General features: G+C 36.7%; 2 protein-coding genes across 9 annotated transcripts; one reads left to right on the top strand and one right to left on the bottom strand.

Annotated features, from left to right (window-relative positions):
* Positions 1–142: 142 nt before the first annotated feature.
* On the bottom strand, positions 143–3330 carry LOC108629743 (dolichyldiphosphatase 1). The gene is made up of 7 exons (XM_026817521.1): positions 3298–3330; positions 2987–3150; positions 2684–2867; positions 2334–2434; positions 2095–2273; positions 1776–2003; positions 143–1706 (listed from the first exon to the last, which is right to left on the bottom strand). The coding sequence occupies exons 3-7, from the start codon at positions 2793–2795 to the stop codon at positions 1577–1579; spliced, it is 750 nt and encodes a 249-aa protein (XP_026673322.1). The 5' UTR covers positions 2796–2867; positions 2987–3150; positions 3298–3330; the 3' UTR covers positions 143–1576.
* On the top strand, positions 2773–15280 carry Marf1 (meiosis regulator and mRNA stability factor 1-like protein). 8 transcript variants are annotated; one of them, XM_026817514.1, is made up of 24 exons: positions 2773–2924; positions 4103–4468; positions 4529–4672; positions 4759–5031; positions 5748–5914; positions 6593–6687; positions 6999–7194; positions 7444–7606; positions 7675–7876; positions 8033–8268; positions 8350–8502; positions 8561–8959; positions 9211–9383; positions 9632–9804; positions 9873–10084; positions 10197–10347; positions 10418–10593; positions 10846–11229; positions 11306–11509; positions 11649–11919; positions 11996–12375; positions 12488–12574; positions 12636–13008; positions 13077–15280. In XM_026817514.1, exons 2-24 carry the CDS (start codon positions 4142–4144, stop codon positions 13130–13132), a joined length of 4995 nt encoding a protein of 1664 aa, XP_026673315.1. In that variant the 5' UTR covers positions 2773–2924; positions 4103–4141; the 3' UTR covers positions 13133–15280. The 8 variants fall into 8 exon arrangements, with proteins under 8 accessions (XP_026673315.1, XP_026673318.1, XP_026673317.1 ...); XM_026817517.1 differs by lacking the exon at positions 2773–2924 and adding an exon at positions 3154–3228; XM_026817516.1 differs by lacking the exon at positions 2773–2924 and adding an exon at positions 3501–3588.
* The last annotated feature ends 6 nt before the right edge of the window (positions 15281–15286 follow it).

Genomic DNA, 15286 nt, shown 5'->3' with positions numbered 1-15286 from the left:
GATAATATAGTCTATTTTGCATAAAAATCCGCAGAATAATTTTAACAGTAGTCAGTGATTGACAGCTAGAGTTAAAATCTTATATAATAACGATGGAAGGAAGTCGATTAGAAAGTAAGTACACACACACGGACACAAGGAGTTCATCATACTGTGCATTAACTTTATTTCAAGTTCCGTTATAAAATGCTATTGCATATTCACATTATAACTTCGCATTGACCCGAGAATCGTAATATCTTTTTCCTCACACTCTGCTGGCAAACTTTGTAATTGCTATCATGACGACACATAAATTGAGCAACGTAACGATGATGTTGTATTGTTACATTTTTCTTTTTCCCATTAGAAACGAACGGAGTTCATATACGAATCCACAGACGAACATAAGTTAAGCTATTCGAAAACGAACAGGTCAAACAATCGAAGATGTTTGACTTTTCGAAGACGGTGTCACACTTAAATCTAGATTATTATACTAAGTAGAACTATTATTAGATAGATGCAAAAGATTCGATCAATTTCTCACGCAACGCGTTAGTATAATAAAATTTAAATGAGACACCCTGTTCAATTGAAATGCTAATTCCTTACATCATTGCTGGCTAATCCGCGTGTTACATATGTCTTTTCGTTCGCGACTCTATTAATTATCGGTATTCTAATATTATTCACTTGGGTGTACTGTAAAAAAGAACAGTACACAAAACTACATGTATACATATGACCAGAGTCAAAAGCGAGTGTATTACACTGTCACGACGAAGCTCACGGAATTTCTTCTAAAACTGTTTACGTACTGTCGTTCCAACGTTAACTATTTAGGGTTTAATCAACTTTTCGTATCTCTGGCATCGACTTTTGACTCTTACGTTGATGCATATGAGAAATAATCGTAGAGATGTTGAAAGAATGTCTGTTTCATGTGCATCGACTTCGATAAATGATACAAAAATTGAGAAGAGCACTTTTTACTTGAATACATTATAAAAGATGAGCAGTAAAAAAGAACAAATGCAAGAAGGACAGTTCAATCGAATGTAAGATGCATTTGAATCTAGAGTGATCTCTACTGATTATGCGTAGACTTACAATTAGCCGAACTAAATTCAATCTACCTATTTAGTGGCTATTTAATGTACTCTGCATTATTGCACTAGTGAAATGAAGTAACGCGGTTTACGAACTTACAATGTTTCGTCTTTACATGGAACACAATGTTATTATACTGGAAAATAATGTTAGCAAAAGACACGTTATCCCTATTAAGAATATATCATAAAAGTCAACAGAGAATAATAATAATAATAATAATAATAATCATTGAATATACGCGTCATAAATAATTTACAGAAAAATCGTTCCACCGTCAGGAACATAGAAATTCGTATGAAAAATTTGTACTAATACCTTTTGCGTTTAAAAATCATTGGCGAGATTCTCGATCGCCAACAATAATTAGTAATCGAGCCGAACATTTGTAGTTCTCGTTCGGTTGAAGAACCAATGAGTGATAGAATGATTCCTCCGTATCCGTCCTTCATTTATTGTCAGCCCATTGGCCAGACATCAGTCGTCATTGCGATTTCATTGATACAAGCTTCCTCGAACGTGCCCGCGCCTCTGTACGAATTTTCGTGTACTCGAACCAGAGGATGTTTGGAATCAATGTTGTATCGCGCAGCAACAAATACTCCGATATCCGCCTTAAAACGTGACAGCATGTAACATGGAAACATGATAGATACATCATGTTAGTTTCAATTGTAACTTACCATGAAACGATGATTGGAAAAATTGGCGTGAGTACTGCGTATGTAATTATGAACCATATCGTACCCAATAGAATGCCTAAGAATGCACCACATAGAACTTGGGAAACAGTGTGATACAATAAATAAACTCTACTGTAAGAGACTATAATAGCAACAATTGTACAAATAGCTATGAATGCAGTTCTCCAGAATTTTTCTAATACACTGCTGTTATTATTATGATGTAATCTATGGATAAACACAGATAAATGTATATGGAATTTGATCTCTTTATAGATTTCTCATATGTAGGTATTTATTTTATACAGAAAGGTATTACCTAATGCATACAAAAAGTATGGTATATGCAGTGAAGAACCACATGAACTGTGCATGCATCGAAGGCATGCCATATTCATGATAAACTGTCGCTCGGTTCATTGGTCTTGCTTCGCGGATTGTATGTTTCAATATAAAATTTATACATTCATTCATTAAAATACCACTGAAAAAGTTGATCTGGAAGAAGAAAACAATTTCATGATATATATAAACAGATTTGAAAATGCTTATACTTACAGTGTGTAAATCTCTTCTAAAGAGAATCAACGTTACAAAACCTGTTATAATAGCGAAGGGCACTAAGCTTATCAGAGCTAAAAATTTTCCAATGTAATCACCTGCGAATCAAAGTAGGTCCATATGAGTTCTCAATATTCCATAATAAATAATCAGACGTTATTTTTAGTAAACATATGTACAAAGTTTGAATGAACAAACATGAATAAAGATTAGATTTCCGGCTGGGGAATGCAAATGCATACATATTTTCATTAACGATACAATATTTTTTAGAATAGAACACTTTTATAGAATGCTGAAAAGTGTGACACCGGATCCAAAGTTTGAATTACAAGTAGATCACTTGCCTTGTGGGTATTCGACGAAGGTGAGGGATAGAGGAACCCATTCCAATTTTTCTACAGCATCGGTGAGAGACGATTTAATTACGTGCAACGAGTCGTCGTCTAACGATGCCATGTTATCGAAATTTTTGAAATAACCATAACCGTAACTCGGCAAGAGCTCACCGCGCAGCAACAATCATGAAATCTGAGGAATATAGTGGTAAAAACACGATCTTACTTAGAAGATCGTGGGTAATGGCAGGTAAAGACCCACGTGAGCTTCCTCAGTAATATAACACAATTTAATTGAAGGAAGTTCAATACCTTGTTCGTACTCGTACATTCGATTTCAAAGTTTCGTAGCTAATTTATAATAAATGTTGCTGATGAATAATTATTTGCCTCAATCGCAGTCTTAATCATACGATAGTATGTGTACACACCTTAAGTTTCTACGACTTCTGCTTCTGCCTCTTGCAATCTGCATTCTAATTCACATCATTATAATTATTTACGTGAACAAAAGACTAATAACAGGTGTAATAAGGGACTTATGCAGTTTCATTGTGTGTATATATGTATAATAATTTAACCAAAAACTAATTAAGTAATTATTTTCATATTCTTTTACTCACGTTGAAGAAGCTTAAATATCATTTCTCGTACGCGATCCCGTTTACTATTTTCTTTCTTTCAATTTAATAACGTTGCATTATAATTTTGTTTGTGAAATGCGAGGAGAGTAATGACTAGGGCAGAGAAGTATTTAAAAGTACTGTAAACGTTTATTATAAATAAATAAAAAGTGAAGTGAACAGTGAACACGAAAAATTTCAAATCTGACTTTATAGTGACCTAAAGTCACTATCAGTCACTATTCCCAAATTGTGCAGGATGCGTCGTGCACTGCGTAAGAAGCGGGAGAGGTAGTTGGGTATACATAGTGCTGCATGCTGGTTTTTATTCGGTATATTTGCCTCGTATTTGCTTCCTGTTTCTGATATGATAAATTTAATTCGAGCGTTAAGGCACGATGCGCGTGTTGTTCGGGATCTCGATTGACCGATTGTTTCATAGTTTTTTCAAAATCGTTCTTTGAGAGATCGCGTTTCATGTTTACGTCCGACTGCGTCCTGTATGCACAACCAACAAACTCATAGTTTTTCAAACTGTATTATGGGTTAATACTTTAGGTAACGTCGCTTTCCTACATTACATTGTATTACGTCTTCTAAAAATGTATCATTTGTATTATTTTTTTTTATATTATAACGTCATTGATAACGCGTATCATCTACTGAGTAACAATACAAAACGCAATTAATAGATATTATCAATTAACATTGTGCTATCTCTTGTCTTTGATTAAGTTTACGTGTGAATTTGTATTACACAGTTGCAGAATAATTTTGATCCTACTTATGTGAATTCTCTTTATAGCTTTTGTAGTGGGATGCTATATGAGATTCTTTAAAACACATGGCAGACCAAGAGACAGATTACCATGCACTTTGTGCAAGTGACAAGGACGAGATCGAGGGTTTGAACGAGAGGCTGATAGAACTATTGTCTGCTGAGAAAGTGTCGTCGCACAACAATGTTGAAGCCAGTGTATCTCAATCGCTGTGTGATTTGGACAGTAGCAAAGATAGCCTTATTGTTGAGAATGCAGCATCTACTTCGCCGCTGCTCAGTCATTATAAATATCATTGTTCCTTCTCACATCACGACAGCCCTGTCAATTTCTCATCGTTGCCAACGTACCTCCCACCCATCGGCGTATTTTGGGATATAGAAAACTGCCATGTTAGTATCACATTTGTCACGCTAAATCTCGTTGTATGTACTTTTTCCAATTGATTACAGGTACCAAAAGGAAGGTCTGCCATGGCCGCGACGCAAGTAATTAGGGAGAAATTTTTTAGTGGTTACAGAGAGGCGGAATTCATTGTAGTTTGCGACGTTTTAAAAGAGAACAGTCGGGTTGTGAAAGAATTGAATAATGCTCAAGTACGCAAGTGCCCTTCGACGATGTTAAAGCTTTCAGTATTATTGATACGATTTTGTAATAAAATAAGCATTTTATGTTTCGTCAGGTTAATTTAATACACGTCGCTAGGGAGTGTAAAAATGCGGCTGATGAGAAACTGAAACAGTCGATTAGGAGGTTCGCCGATATCCACGGTAGCCCGGCAGCTGTGATTTTAATATCCGGCGATATTAATTTTGCTGCCGATCTCAGCGATTTACGTTATAGGAAAAAAATTCATGTGATACTTTTACATATGCAAAACACGTCTGAGGCATTGATACTCTGTGCCAACGAGCATTACGATTTCTTGGAACTCATGGAATCTCTGCCCATACAGGTAATATTACATATTATTCAATTGTTATTCAGGCGTTTATCATAATCATTTGATTAGACATAATTTTCGCATCATTTAGCAATAAAATTATATAATCATTTGATTAGACATAATAATCGCATCATTTAGCAATAAAATTTAAAGTTTCATAACGATACTTGTGTCGATGTAGAAATTACAGTCGAAAAGCCAAGTAGTATGTGCATTACTTTATTATTAATAACGATTTCTGATTTCAAATTGCAATAACTTTCATCCTACCGAAGGAAATCGAATGAAACTTGAGAGAGATCTTTAGGAAGGTTCTATCCAAGTGTCTCTAAAGTTTCATAACGATATCGTTATCGGTTCAGTAACTGCAGTTAAAAAACCAAAGAGTAAAATAGTTATTCAATTTTCAATAAATCACTTGCTTGAGATCGCATTAACTTTCGTTTTAACGAAAGGAATTGAATGAAACTTTGCAGAGACCTGTAGGAAGAGTCTGTTAAGTTTCATAACGATATCTGTATCGATGTAGAAATTATAGTTAAATAAAATATTTCAAGAATTATCGTGATCGCCTTTTTATTTCCATCTACATGTGATCGTTATTACTTTGTTCGTAGCATGTAGTGTATATGTTAATCGAATTGAATTGTTCGTACAGTATTAGTTTATGTATAAATTGATTAACATGCATGTGTACGTGTTTTATTTGATAAAATTCATTTCAGGTTACTACGCATTATGATCTCGTAATTAGTAATCTACCGGAAGATCAAGATGTTATGTCCGTAAAACATTATCTTAAACAATTATCCGAAAGTTGCGGTGGTCGAATAATGGAAATGCAATCGAACACGGCGATCATACGCTTTACTTCCAAGCCCTTCGCAGACAGGTATCTGGATTTTCACTTATACATCTCTTTTGTAATCGTAAATGATTGGGGATCGGTTTAACAATTAAACTGATATGATATTGGAGGCAAAATGTTCATATGTCCCGCTGTACTCGTAACCAATAGGTCGGTTTTATTTACGAACGTATCGTTGGCCCGTTGAATTTGAATGAAAAACGATGCTTACAATGGTAGGGATGTACGTATAAATAAGGAAGAATTTAAATAGGTAATCAGCAATGTAACGAACGTAGCGGCACCGTAGAAAGATCGTAACTTCGAATAGTATAACGTATTTAATTTCGTTTATGTGTACGGTTGTAATTAGTGTTTTAAAAAGATTGTCATTTTTCCCTGGTACACTTATTGTTATTTATTGTTTTACTCCATTGTATTATCTATTCGTATTACAATGTTGACGCTATCAATTGATTTTATTAATATGTAAGGTAAGACGTAATGAAAAATATTATTGTAACATCAAAAGTGGAATTTAATATAGTGCGTTGTATCACCGAGATTTCATCGGGAAATCAATAATCGCCTGATTTCGTGTTGTGCAAATGTGTTTATTGAACTCTTCAAGGTCATATACAGACGGGATTGATTATGTGTAGGGCCTTCGATAATTACAGTTAGCCGCGTTTAGCTGATAGCAATGTGACTTTTTTCTCACAGGGCTCAGAAGCGTATGGATGGGAGGATCGTTCTCGGTTCGAAAATTTCTGTTAGATTTCAAAAAAAGAAGGGGAGTAGCTTCCAGAAGGTTCAAGGTAATTCCATTACTGATTTCTTCCTCTAAGATATCCTTATTAAAAGTAATAATGATTCAATCGATTTAGAAACTTATAAATGAACCGTGGATCTTTATCTAAAATAAAACATTTATGGTATTAGTTTAAAACATGTATCTTACATAAACATTTGTTCGATCATTTAAACGTTGAAATATCCATTCAGCTTTTGTTATTTTTAATTATCTTCTGGATTATATGTCCCATTTATCATTTTTACACATTCGATTTTGTTGTAATTGCATAAAATCCGCAATCTACTTATAAACGTAATACTTTTGTTGTTACAGCGGATTCTGCGAGCAGAGACGGTACGGTTAGTGAGTCCGAGATTGTAACCAGTTCTCCAAGGGAAATGTACAGCGCGGGCGCTTCATTAACCGGTACAAGAACCGTTCAAATTCCACACTATCAATCGCCGTCCCCGGTTATCGGAACGTATCCTGGATGGAACCCTCATTGCGCACCTATTAGTGGACCACCAGGGTAACCGATTCGTTTTTTCGTTCATTCTATCAATCCGTATCCATGAAGCAACGTGAGAATTGTTAGTCTCGCAATAATGATGAAACATCCGAGGGTAGAGCCTTTGAGTCGCAAGTAGACGTCGTCCTTGACTGATTCGGGCAATGAGCTCGAGAAAGCTTTGATCTTATCTGATACGATTTTATATAATATAACTTGAAATCGTCTCTAACGTTCAAAAAAATTAAGTTTCTTTTTTCTCATTCACAGAATGGTTCAATCTGCATCCGTTTTCGTTGGGAGGCCGTATTCGAATAACAGCAATGTAGCTTTTAATAGATCTTACGATGAGCTTGCAAGGGTCCAATCTCCGTTGTTCTGGCAAATGTCTGGTTCTCAACAGTTTGGACACATGTGGGAAGAGCAGTACAAAGTACGAGATTCATTGTATTATAATGTTTTTTGAACTCTACGAAATGTTTACAAATGTATTGATTTCAGGTGGAAAAGACGAAAGTGCTGAGTAGGAGAATTCACATCCCGCAGCCCCGGGATAACGGAGTTGTAAATAATCCACCTCCTCGAACCCCAGAGGGGTTGAGGCGCATCAAAGGCTCGCAGAGTCCTTTCGTTCAATCAGTGGAATGGACTACTTCGAGACAACATCCTCCGTTGAATGCCTCCGCCAATTCGAACGGATCTAGTAAGTAAATTATTAGCAATTTATGTGTATTTATTATAATAAAATACACTGGGCCGTTCTTTTACACGATGAAAACGTATCGAGTAAAAGAAATATTGTGTAAAAGGAGGATCAGGTGTACTTCATCTTCGGTGCATAATTTTATATCGTAAATAGTCAGTGAATGTCCATCGCATCCAGCGCATTCTCAATCGGGTTTCAAACGCCGAAGTCCATCTCCAATGTGTGATTTGCAAGCCCGGGAGCGGAATCAGTGGAACGGGCAGCAGAATGTATCTGTGCGAAGTACCAGAACCCCGTCACCTTACGAAAACACAGTACAAAAGATAAATCAACAAAATAATCATACTTCATCTTATCATCCCAGTGATACGGAAAGCGAAGAAGTCGAGGTAAGTTATATAGTTGAGAAAAGAACATAGTAGTCTTTGTCTGTTTTCCTTAAGCAATAATTTATGTATTTCATGTACTAGAAGTTTTTTAATCCGATAAATAATCACAACGGAACGTCGACGAACATTGAACCATGCACACCGATCGAACTTCAAGTAACTAACTTAGACCAAAGTATTAATCCAAAAAAGATGCGACACATGCTCGCCTCTATTTTCATGGAGCACGTGATGGTACGTTAACGATTAATGAAATAATAAGACGCTATCTCAACTGAGATCGTATTTTCAGGTTTTGAACATCTCCATTTTCACGCAATCCGATGGTAATTACGCGGCGAGCGTCAAAGTATCTACGTTGTCCGATGCTCAGTACGCCATCTCTCAGTTGCATCGTCGCAAAGTGGGCTACAAACGTATTTTAATAGCGTACGCTCACAGCGGCAGGGCGAGTCCTCAGATCGTCCGGGCGCAAATCGTCATGCTGCTTCAAGAAGTACCCGAGCATAAGCTGCCGCTGTTCAAGTTTCGACAGATGTACGAGAGCCGTTTCTTGATGTCCATCAGCGTGTCTGAATTGTACAAGATGAAAGACGTCTGCGTGATCACGGAGAATCCCGACGGTCGTATGGTGGCTCTTAATCCGGATCACCGAAACACACCATCGCCGTGCTTCAGTAATACTACTCAGGTAACTTTTCATCATGTATTTTATCGAGGGTCGGTGTTTAACGAATTCTTCACTACAATAAATTCGTGATGACGTCAAGCCGAGTTCGAGCCTCATCGGTAAGGATTGAGTTCCGATTCTCCGCACCGTTGACGAGCTGTGACGATTATTTAAAGCGATTATTTTGACAATTCTGATACACTGCAAACTACATTACTTAGACATGTGAAATGTTTATCAATGAGAGATAAATATCTTTTTCTAACTTCTAGGAGGAACAATTGGAGTTACCGTATTGTACTGTTCATACGATAAAGCCGTGGTACAAAGGATGGGCTGAGCAAAAAGTAGCGTCTCTTCCGAACGTGCAAATTTCTTTGAAGCTCCTCGATCCGCGTATACACCAGTTATTAACTACGCACAATGGAAGTTTACCATTGCCCAGGTATAGAACAAATGTAAAGGTTTGTGCGTATTCTTCTAATAAAGAATATATAATTTGTAATATGAACATGACAGCTAAGTGATAAGCAGACTGTAGGTTTTATGCATTTATAAACAAATTGTAGTTCCAGAGAATAAAGTGCATGAAAATCTCACAAGTAAATGTAGTGCTTAAATGATAAAAGAAATTGTAATCCAAAGTCCCTTCTTTGTAAGTAAATGTTACACAGTTTTATATGATCGTTTCAGTTTGCCAATTTGTTACGAAGCCGAGTTTAAGGAACAATTGCAAGTGGCAGAAGATGGAGTTCCCTTGGAGCACCTAGTGTCTTGTTTATCCTGCGTTGAACTGAAACAAGGTATCGGCAGCATAAAGCATCTTATCTGGACTGGAAATAAGACGCATGAAAATAGTCACGAAGGTATGAAAATTTTGCTCTTTTCATTAAGTTCCTTCATAGACTGTAATGTTCCTTTGTCGTACTTTCAGAAAACAAATGTGTGAGCCCTCCGCTGGCTAATCAATTAGCGCTGTTCAGTCGCGAACTAGTCGATCTTCTGAAAACTGCGCCACACTGCCAGTTACCGTTCAATCGATTCATACCCGCATATCATCATCATTTCGGGAGGCAATGTAGAGTCGCTGATTACGGATTTACAAAATTGATCGACTTGTTGGAAGCTCTGTCGCATACCGTGCAAGTACGTTAAGTGAAATCCAGCATTTATATCAAGAACTATGAAACGAAGAACGTCTTAATGTTAACTAATTCCAAATTTATAGAATTTTAATTAATGAAGAATTAATGTTTAGGTGATGGGTGAAGGACACAACCGCGTGATTACGCTATCTCACCGAGCTCAGGTTCGTCGTTTCACATCTGACTTATTGAGAGTTTTGAAGTCGAAAGCTAGCAAACAAGTTTTACTCTCAGAATTCCCGAGCGTTTACGCTAGAGTGATAGGTGACGATCTTTCTTACTAACTTTTATTAGAAATTATAAAAACACAACGAATAGAAATAATATTTTACAGCCAAACCGTGGGATATTGTCAATTACGGTGTCTGCGAGATTGAAGACATCCTTGGCGAGGTATCAGAAAATACTGTAGTGGTTACCACGATCAGCGGAGGAGATAAGAGAATCGCTATTCCTAAACGAGAGCAAACCCCAGAAGAGATAGAGCGTACAAAGCAGTTCGCTTTAGAGGTACAGAAGTTACAGCTATTCCCATTAATATTCGGACACATTTCAAAACGGACTAACTTTTTTAATATTGGATCAATTTAATTTTCTTTGGGTTGTATGAGGTCTGGTTTATTATATAACATATAACAAAAAATTGGAAAAAATTTACTATTTGTTAAAATCTTTACTTTAAAGTGTGTTCAAATATTAATTGAAGTCATTGTATTTAACTATAGAGAAGAGAGCATGAATCTATTAAATATTTTTACTTAGGTCATAGAATTATTACGGCACGTGCCTCAATGTACAATGCAGTTTAACACGTTCGTTCCATCGTATCATCATCACTTCGGTCATCAATGTCGCGTATCTAATTACGGTTTCACGAAACTAATCGAGCTGTTCGAAGCTATACCTGAGATCGTGAAAATTGAAGATGATGGTACTGGTGAAAGACTAGTCTCTCTAACAGAAAAGGAAGGACTCCGTGTACTCTCTGAACAGATATCAAAACTGATCGCGCAATCGAAAGGCTGTCTAAGCGTGGCGAACGTGGCACAAAGTTTCTTACGCGAGTTCGGCTATGCTCTGAAACCCGAAGCGTTCGATTGTAAATCTGTGTTGCAACTCATGGAGAAACTTGAAGACACCATAAAGGTAATTCATTTGAAAGTTACTTGAATATTATCTTTCTTATTGAACTCCAATTCAATGATGAATTATAATTTTTCAGATCGTGTGTTTAGCAACTGGACCGGTAGTTATGATAGTAGATAAGTCTCACTTGCAGCAATTGATATTAGAATGCCGCCGATTGTTGATGGATAAACCGCAACACAAAATGCTGGTGGAAGAGTTTCAACAGTTATATGCTCAGTATTATTCGAAATCATGCGACGTGGACGAGATAAAGCAAAATTTGTCCAACGTGGTTCGAGTAAATATTATTTGATCAGTACCAGAGGAGACCTGAAAATGTCGAGACGAGCCGTTCCGACCATCGGGTCCTCGCATACCTCTAATCAGTACAAAATTAATATTAAGAAAATCTATCATGTGAATATTCGATTTTTCAGTTCACTACAACGAATGATGAAGAGTTTGTCGAACTGACTCCGTTACACTGTTTCGCCTGTAATTTGTATCGCGTGATGATGAATTATGGTGGAGCGTTGAAGCTCTCACAGTTTGAAACAGCATACTTCTCTACGATCGGTTCCAATTGCAAGCCTGCGGACTACGGTTTTCCAACGATCGCTGCGCTTCTCCAAGCGCTACCGTGCACGGTGACGTTGAAACTCTCGCGGCGGAAGAAGAATATCATATATTTAAATAAGAGAGTTGCCGGTATGTAAAATTATAATTGCGAACAAGAGTTGAAATGTTCTGAACGTTCTCTTTAATGTAAAATGTTATAAAATAGCTGTTGGTATGGCATTACCGCCTGCGTACGCGGCAACATCGTCCCAACGGGATACGGATTCCAGTAACGAGTCGACCGAGAGCGATTCGTCCTCACGGTTGAACGTCTCTGTCAACTCGTTGACGTTGGATGATCGAACGAAATGGAAGGCAGAAGAAGCTGATAATGAACGAAAAGGTTCCTGGAAGCAGACGGAGAAAGCCAATCCGTGGTCGAAAGAGGTCGATAAGTCTTGGAAAACGTCCAACTCCGAGGAACAGCCGGTGAATTGGTCGTTCCAAGAAAAGGGAAACGAGAACTTCTTGAGGAGTATAATACGGACGCCAATTATACTGCATGGTTATCTACCTCCACCTCCTAAACCGGATTCGCCACCCGAGGTATATTTATTTTCAATTATATTTAGACTATGGATCTTACGCATTTATGAGGACATTCAATCTACAGAAAATATATATCCTCAACTACATATTTGTCTTCTTTTAATTATAGGAGAATTTGGCTAAGAACGAATGGGATTCATCCGTTTGGATGAGTCCAACGAAATTTACATATCTTCAAGATACTACTAATGTAGAGGTAAAGGTAACGTTTCGTACAAACTTATTCATATAATCTTATCTCTTTTTTATTGTCCTAGGTCCCTCCGTTAACGTTACCTTCTTCTTGGAACCAAATCGTGTCCGACAACAGTATCTCAAATTTACTATCTCCAGCGAAGAATCTATTGTCCGCCACAGCGAATCCTTTAAATCCGCGCACGTCGCCTTTTTTCTCGTTCAAGCGAAACCTGGTCGTCGCTCCGCATCCTTCCGAACTGCCGCTTCCCTCGCTAGCTTTAACTCCAAAGAAGAACATGTCATCGGGTAGTACCGGTGAAGATACCGTTGATGGCCAGGAGAGAGTTTACAACGACTTTACGGAAGAGGCAGCGATCAACAGTAATGATACCGATGATAGCAGTAACACGGATGGTAGTAACGATAAGGAAAAGCACAGTACTCCTACAAAGTGTGAGTATCTATTTCCTCATTTTTCATCCAATTAAATTTGTGTACAATAGTAAATTACGTGTTTACAGTATTTGTGAGCAAACGTCGTTTGGCTGCTCAATTCAATCGACCCATCGAGTCGTGAGCCGAGAGCGAGGAATCTGGAAACGTTAAGAAAATGAGGTAGCTTGGCCATCCGAAACGCATAATTTCCTAGCCAGTCGCATTCATGCGTCGATGGGATCGAGCCGTAAAAAGAACTGTATAATTTACTGCCGACATGTTTTAGTGACGTACCGTACCGTGATTCTTTTAGTAAAGAAACGTCGCGGTAGTCACACAGCGGGTTCTCTGAACTATGGTATGTTTCTCTTTCCCCTTCATCAATTTATATATTTGAAATAATTACAATATATAGGATAAGGCGACGGAATAGTCTCCCTATATTCACGAGTGAATGAAAACAATTTCATAAATGCTATCTAAATTTTTATGGTACTACGTATATAGAATAATATTTCGTTTTTTCATAAAATCATGGTATTAATGGGCAGGAAAGTTAGAATTTGAAAGTGGACAATCGTAGAAATTCCCTTAGTTTCGTTTTATATATTGTTCATCGTTATTCACCGATCTTATGATGGAATTTATAGACCTTTCTTCTCTTATTTCATTCGGAAGAGCTTCTCTTTCTTTGTTATCGAACCATGCAACATTATGAATGTTCTAACGTTTCTATCATTTTAATTAATTAATTAAAATTGATTAAATTGTGTTTTCTATTGGTACCATCGAAATTTAAATAACATTTGTTCTAAAGTGAATCACGTAGAATGCGGATTTCTGTGCGATTACGAAAATCCGCAACAACATGATAATACGAGACATGTTTCTGTATCGACTACAGTGTTTTTGTGCTTAGAAAAACAAACTCTAATCAAAGTTTCATTTACTTGTGAAAATAGAGAGTATACATTCCGTTATGCCGTGTATATAAGCGATTTAACGCGATGCGCAGAGCAGAGAATTTATTTTCAAGATACTTGAATATCCGATTAAAAAGAAAAATAAAAAAAAAGAAAACAATTGTGAATAATTGTATGCAGCGTTTATATTCAGTGAGAATCCGTTGTACCGTTGATTGTATAATCGTGTGTGTCAAATTTCGCGTAACATTTTTTCAATACTGTGATATAGAGATAGAGAAAGCAAATCTAATGAAATTAGGCTGCGGTTGTTTACGCGGAATAGCGATTTTACAAATGTAACTATGAAAATGAAGATCCTGTACCCAGCATGATATCTATTTTATTTTGGATAGCTTGCATAATTTCGATGATTGTATGCATACCGCGTTTCTTTACATAATCAAATCAATCATATACGCATAAACATCCGCCATCTACAAACAATGCAAACGATTATATAATAATATATTACGCGCATGTAAGTGCGTGAGAGCGAACTTGAAAAGTGGGCAATAATTGTACAAGTCTCTTTCTCATAGGATTGGGCCATTGTCCTATGTCTGCCGAATGTCCCACCGTCTTCGTTTGCACATTTTTTTTCATTCTTTCTTTGTTATGACAAAGTTATACCCTAATAAAGTCGTATGCGAAACGAGAAAGCACGTACGCTTCTAATTGCAAGAATCGATTTTTGTTTCTCATTAATTCTAAAGACAAAACAAGAACTAGTCTACTTTTGAGAATCAGCAAAAGCTTTATTTGAAGAATTACTTTATGGAATGGAAATTTAATTGGCTCAACCCTATTGATTGTTATTCGCTGGAAAATCGAAACAAAAAGAAATAATTCATGTTCATTTAAAATGGGGAAACCGCTTGCAAATCGAATAATTGTTCGTAATCATCGTTAATTTGCAGATCTGTTGCAGTTTATGTTGTTTTACTTTCATTTCAATTCGCACGATTATTTTCTTCCTTTCGTTTCGCGTAAAAGATATTCTTCTTTCGTTGTCTTTCATTTTCCTTTTACGTCGTAAATTATATGGCGAACGAACACATGATTTTGAATGCGTTTATAGGATTTTTTTATAGCGAATCGTACTATACTTTAAAGTGTTCTACCGTTTCCCAGTGCGTATCGTAATTATATTTTTAATTAATTGATTAAAATGGGTCGAATAGGTTTAACGTTAATGCAGTTACACGGCTGTTGAATACATCAAGAGAACAAGGAATAAAGAAACTTGCACTAATGAATAAGAAATGAAGAAAGGAGGGAAGATCGAAATTCTTACGAATTCCATTTTAACGATTATTGAATAGCGACGGGCA

Source organism: Ceratina calcarata, unplaced genomic scaffold, assembly GCF_001652005.2.
Source record: "Ceratina calcarata isolate Rehan_Ccalc_2016 unplaced genomic scaffold, ASM165200v1 scaffold586.2, whole genome shotgun sequence".
Classification (NCBI taxonomy): domain Eukaryota; kingdom Metazoa; phylum Arthropoda; class Insecta; order Hymenoptera; family Apidae; genus Ceratina; species Ceratina calcarata.
This window is presented reverse-complemented; position numbering and strand designations above follow the sequence as displayed.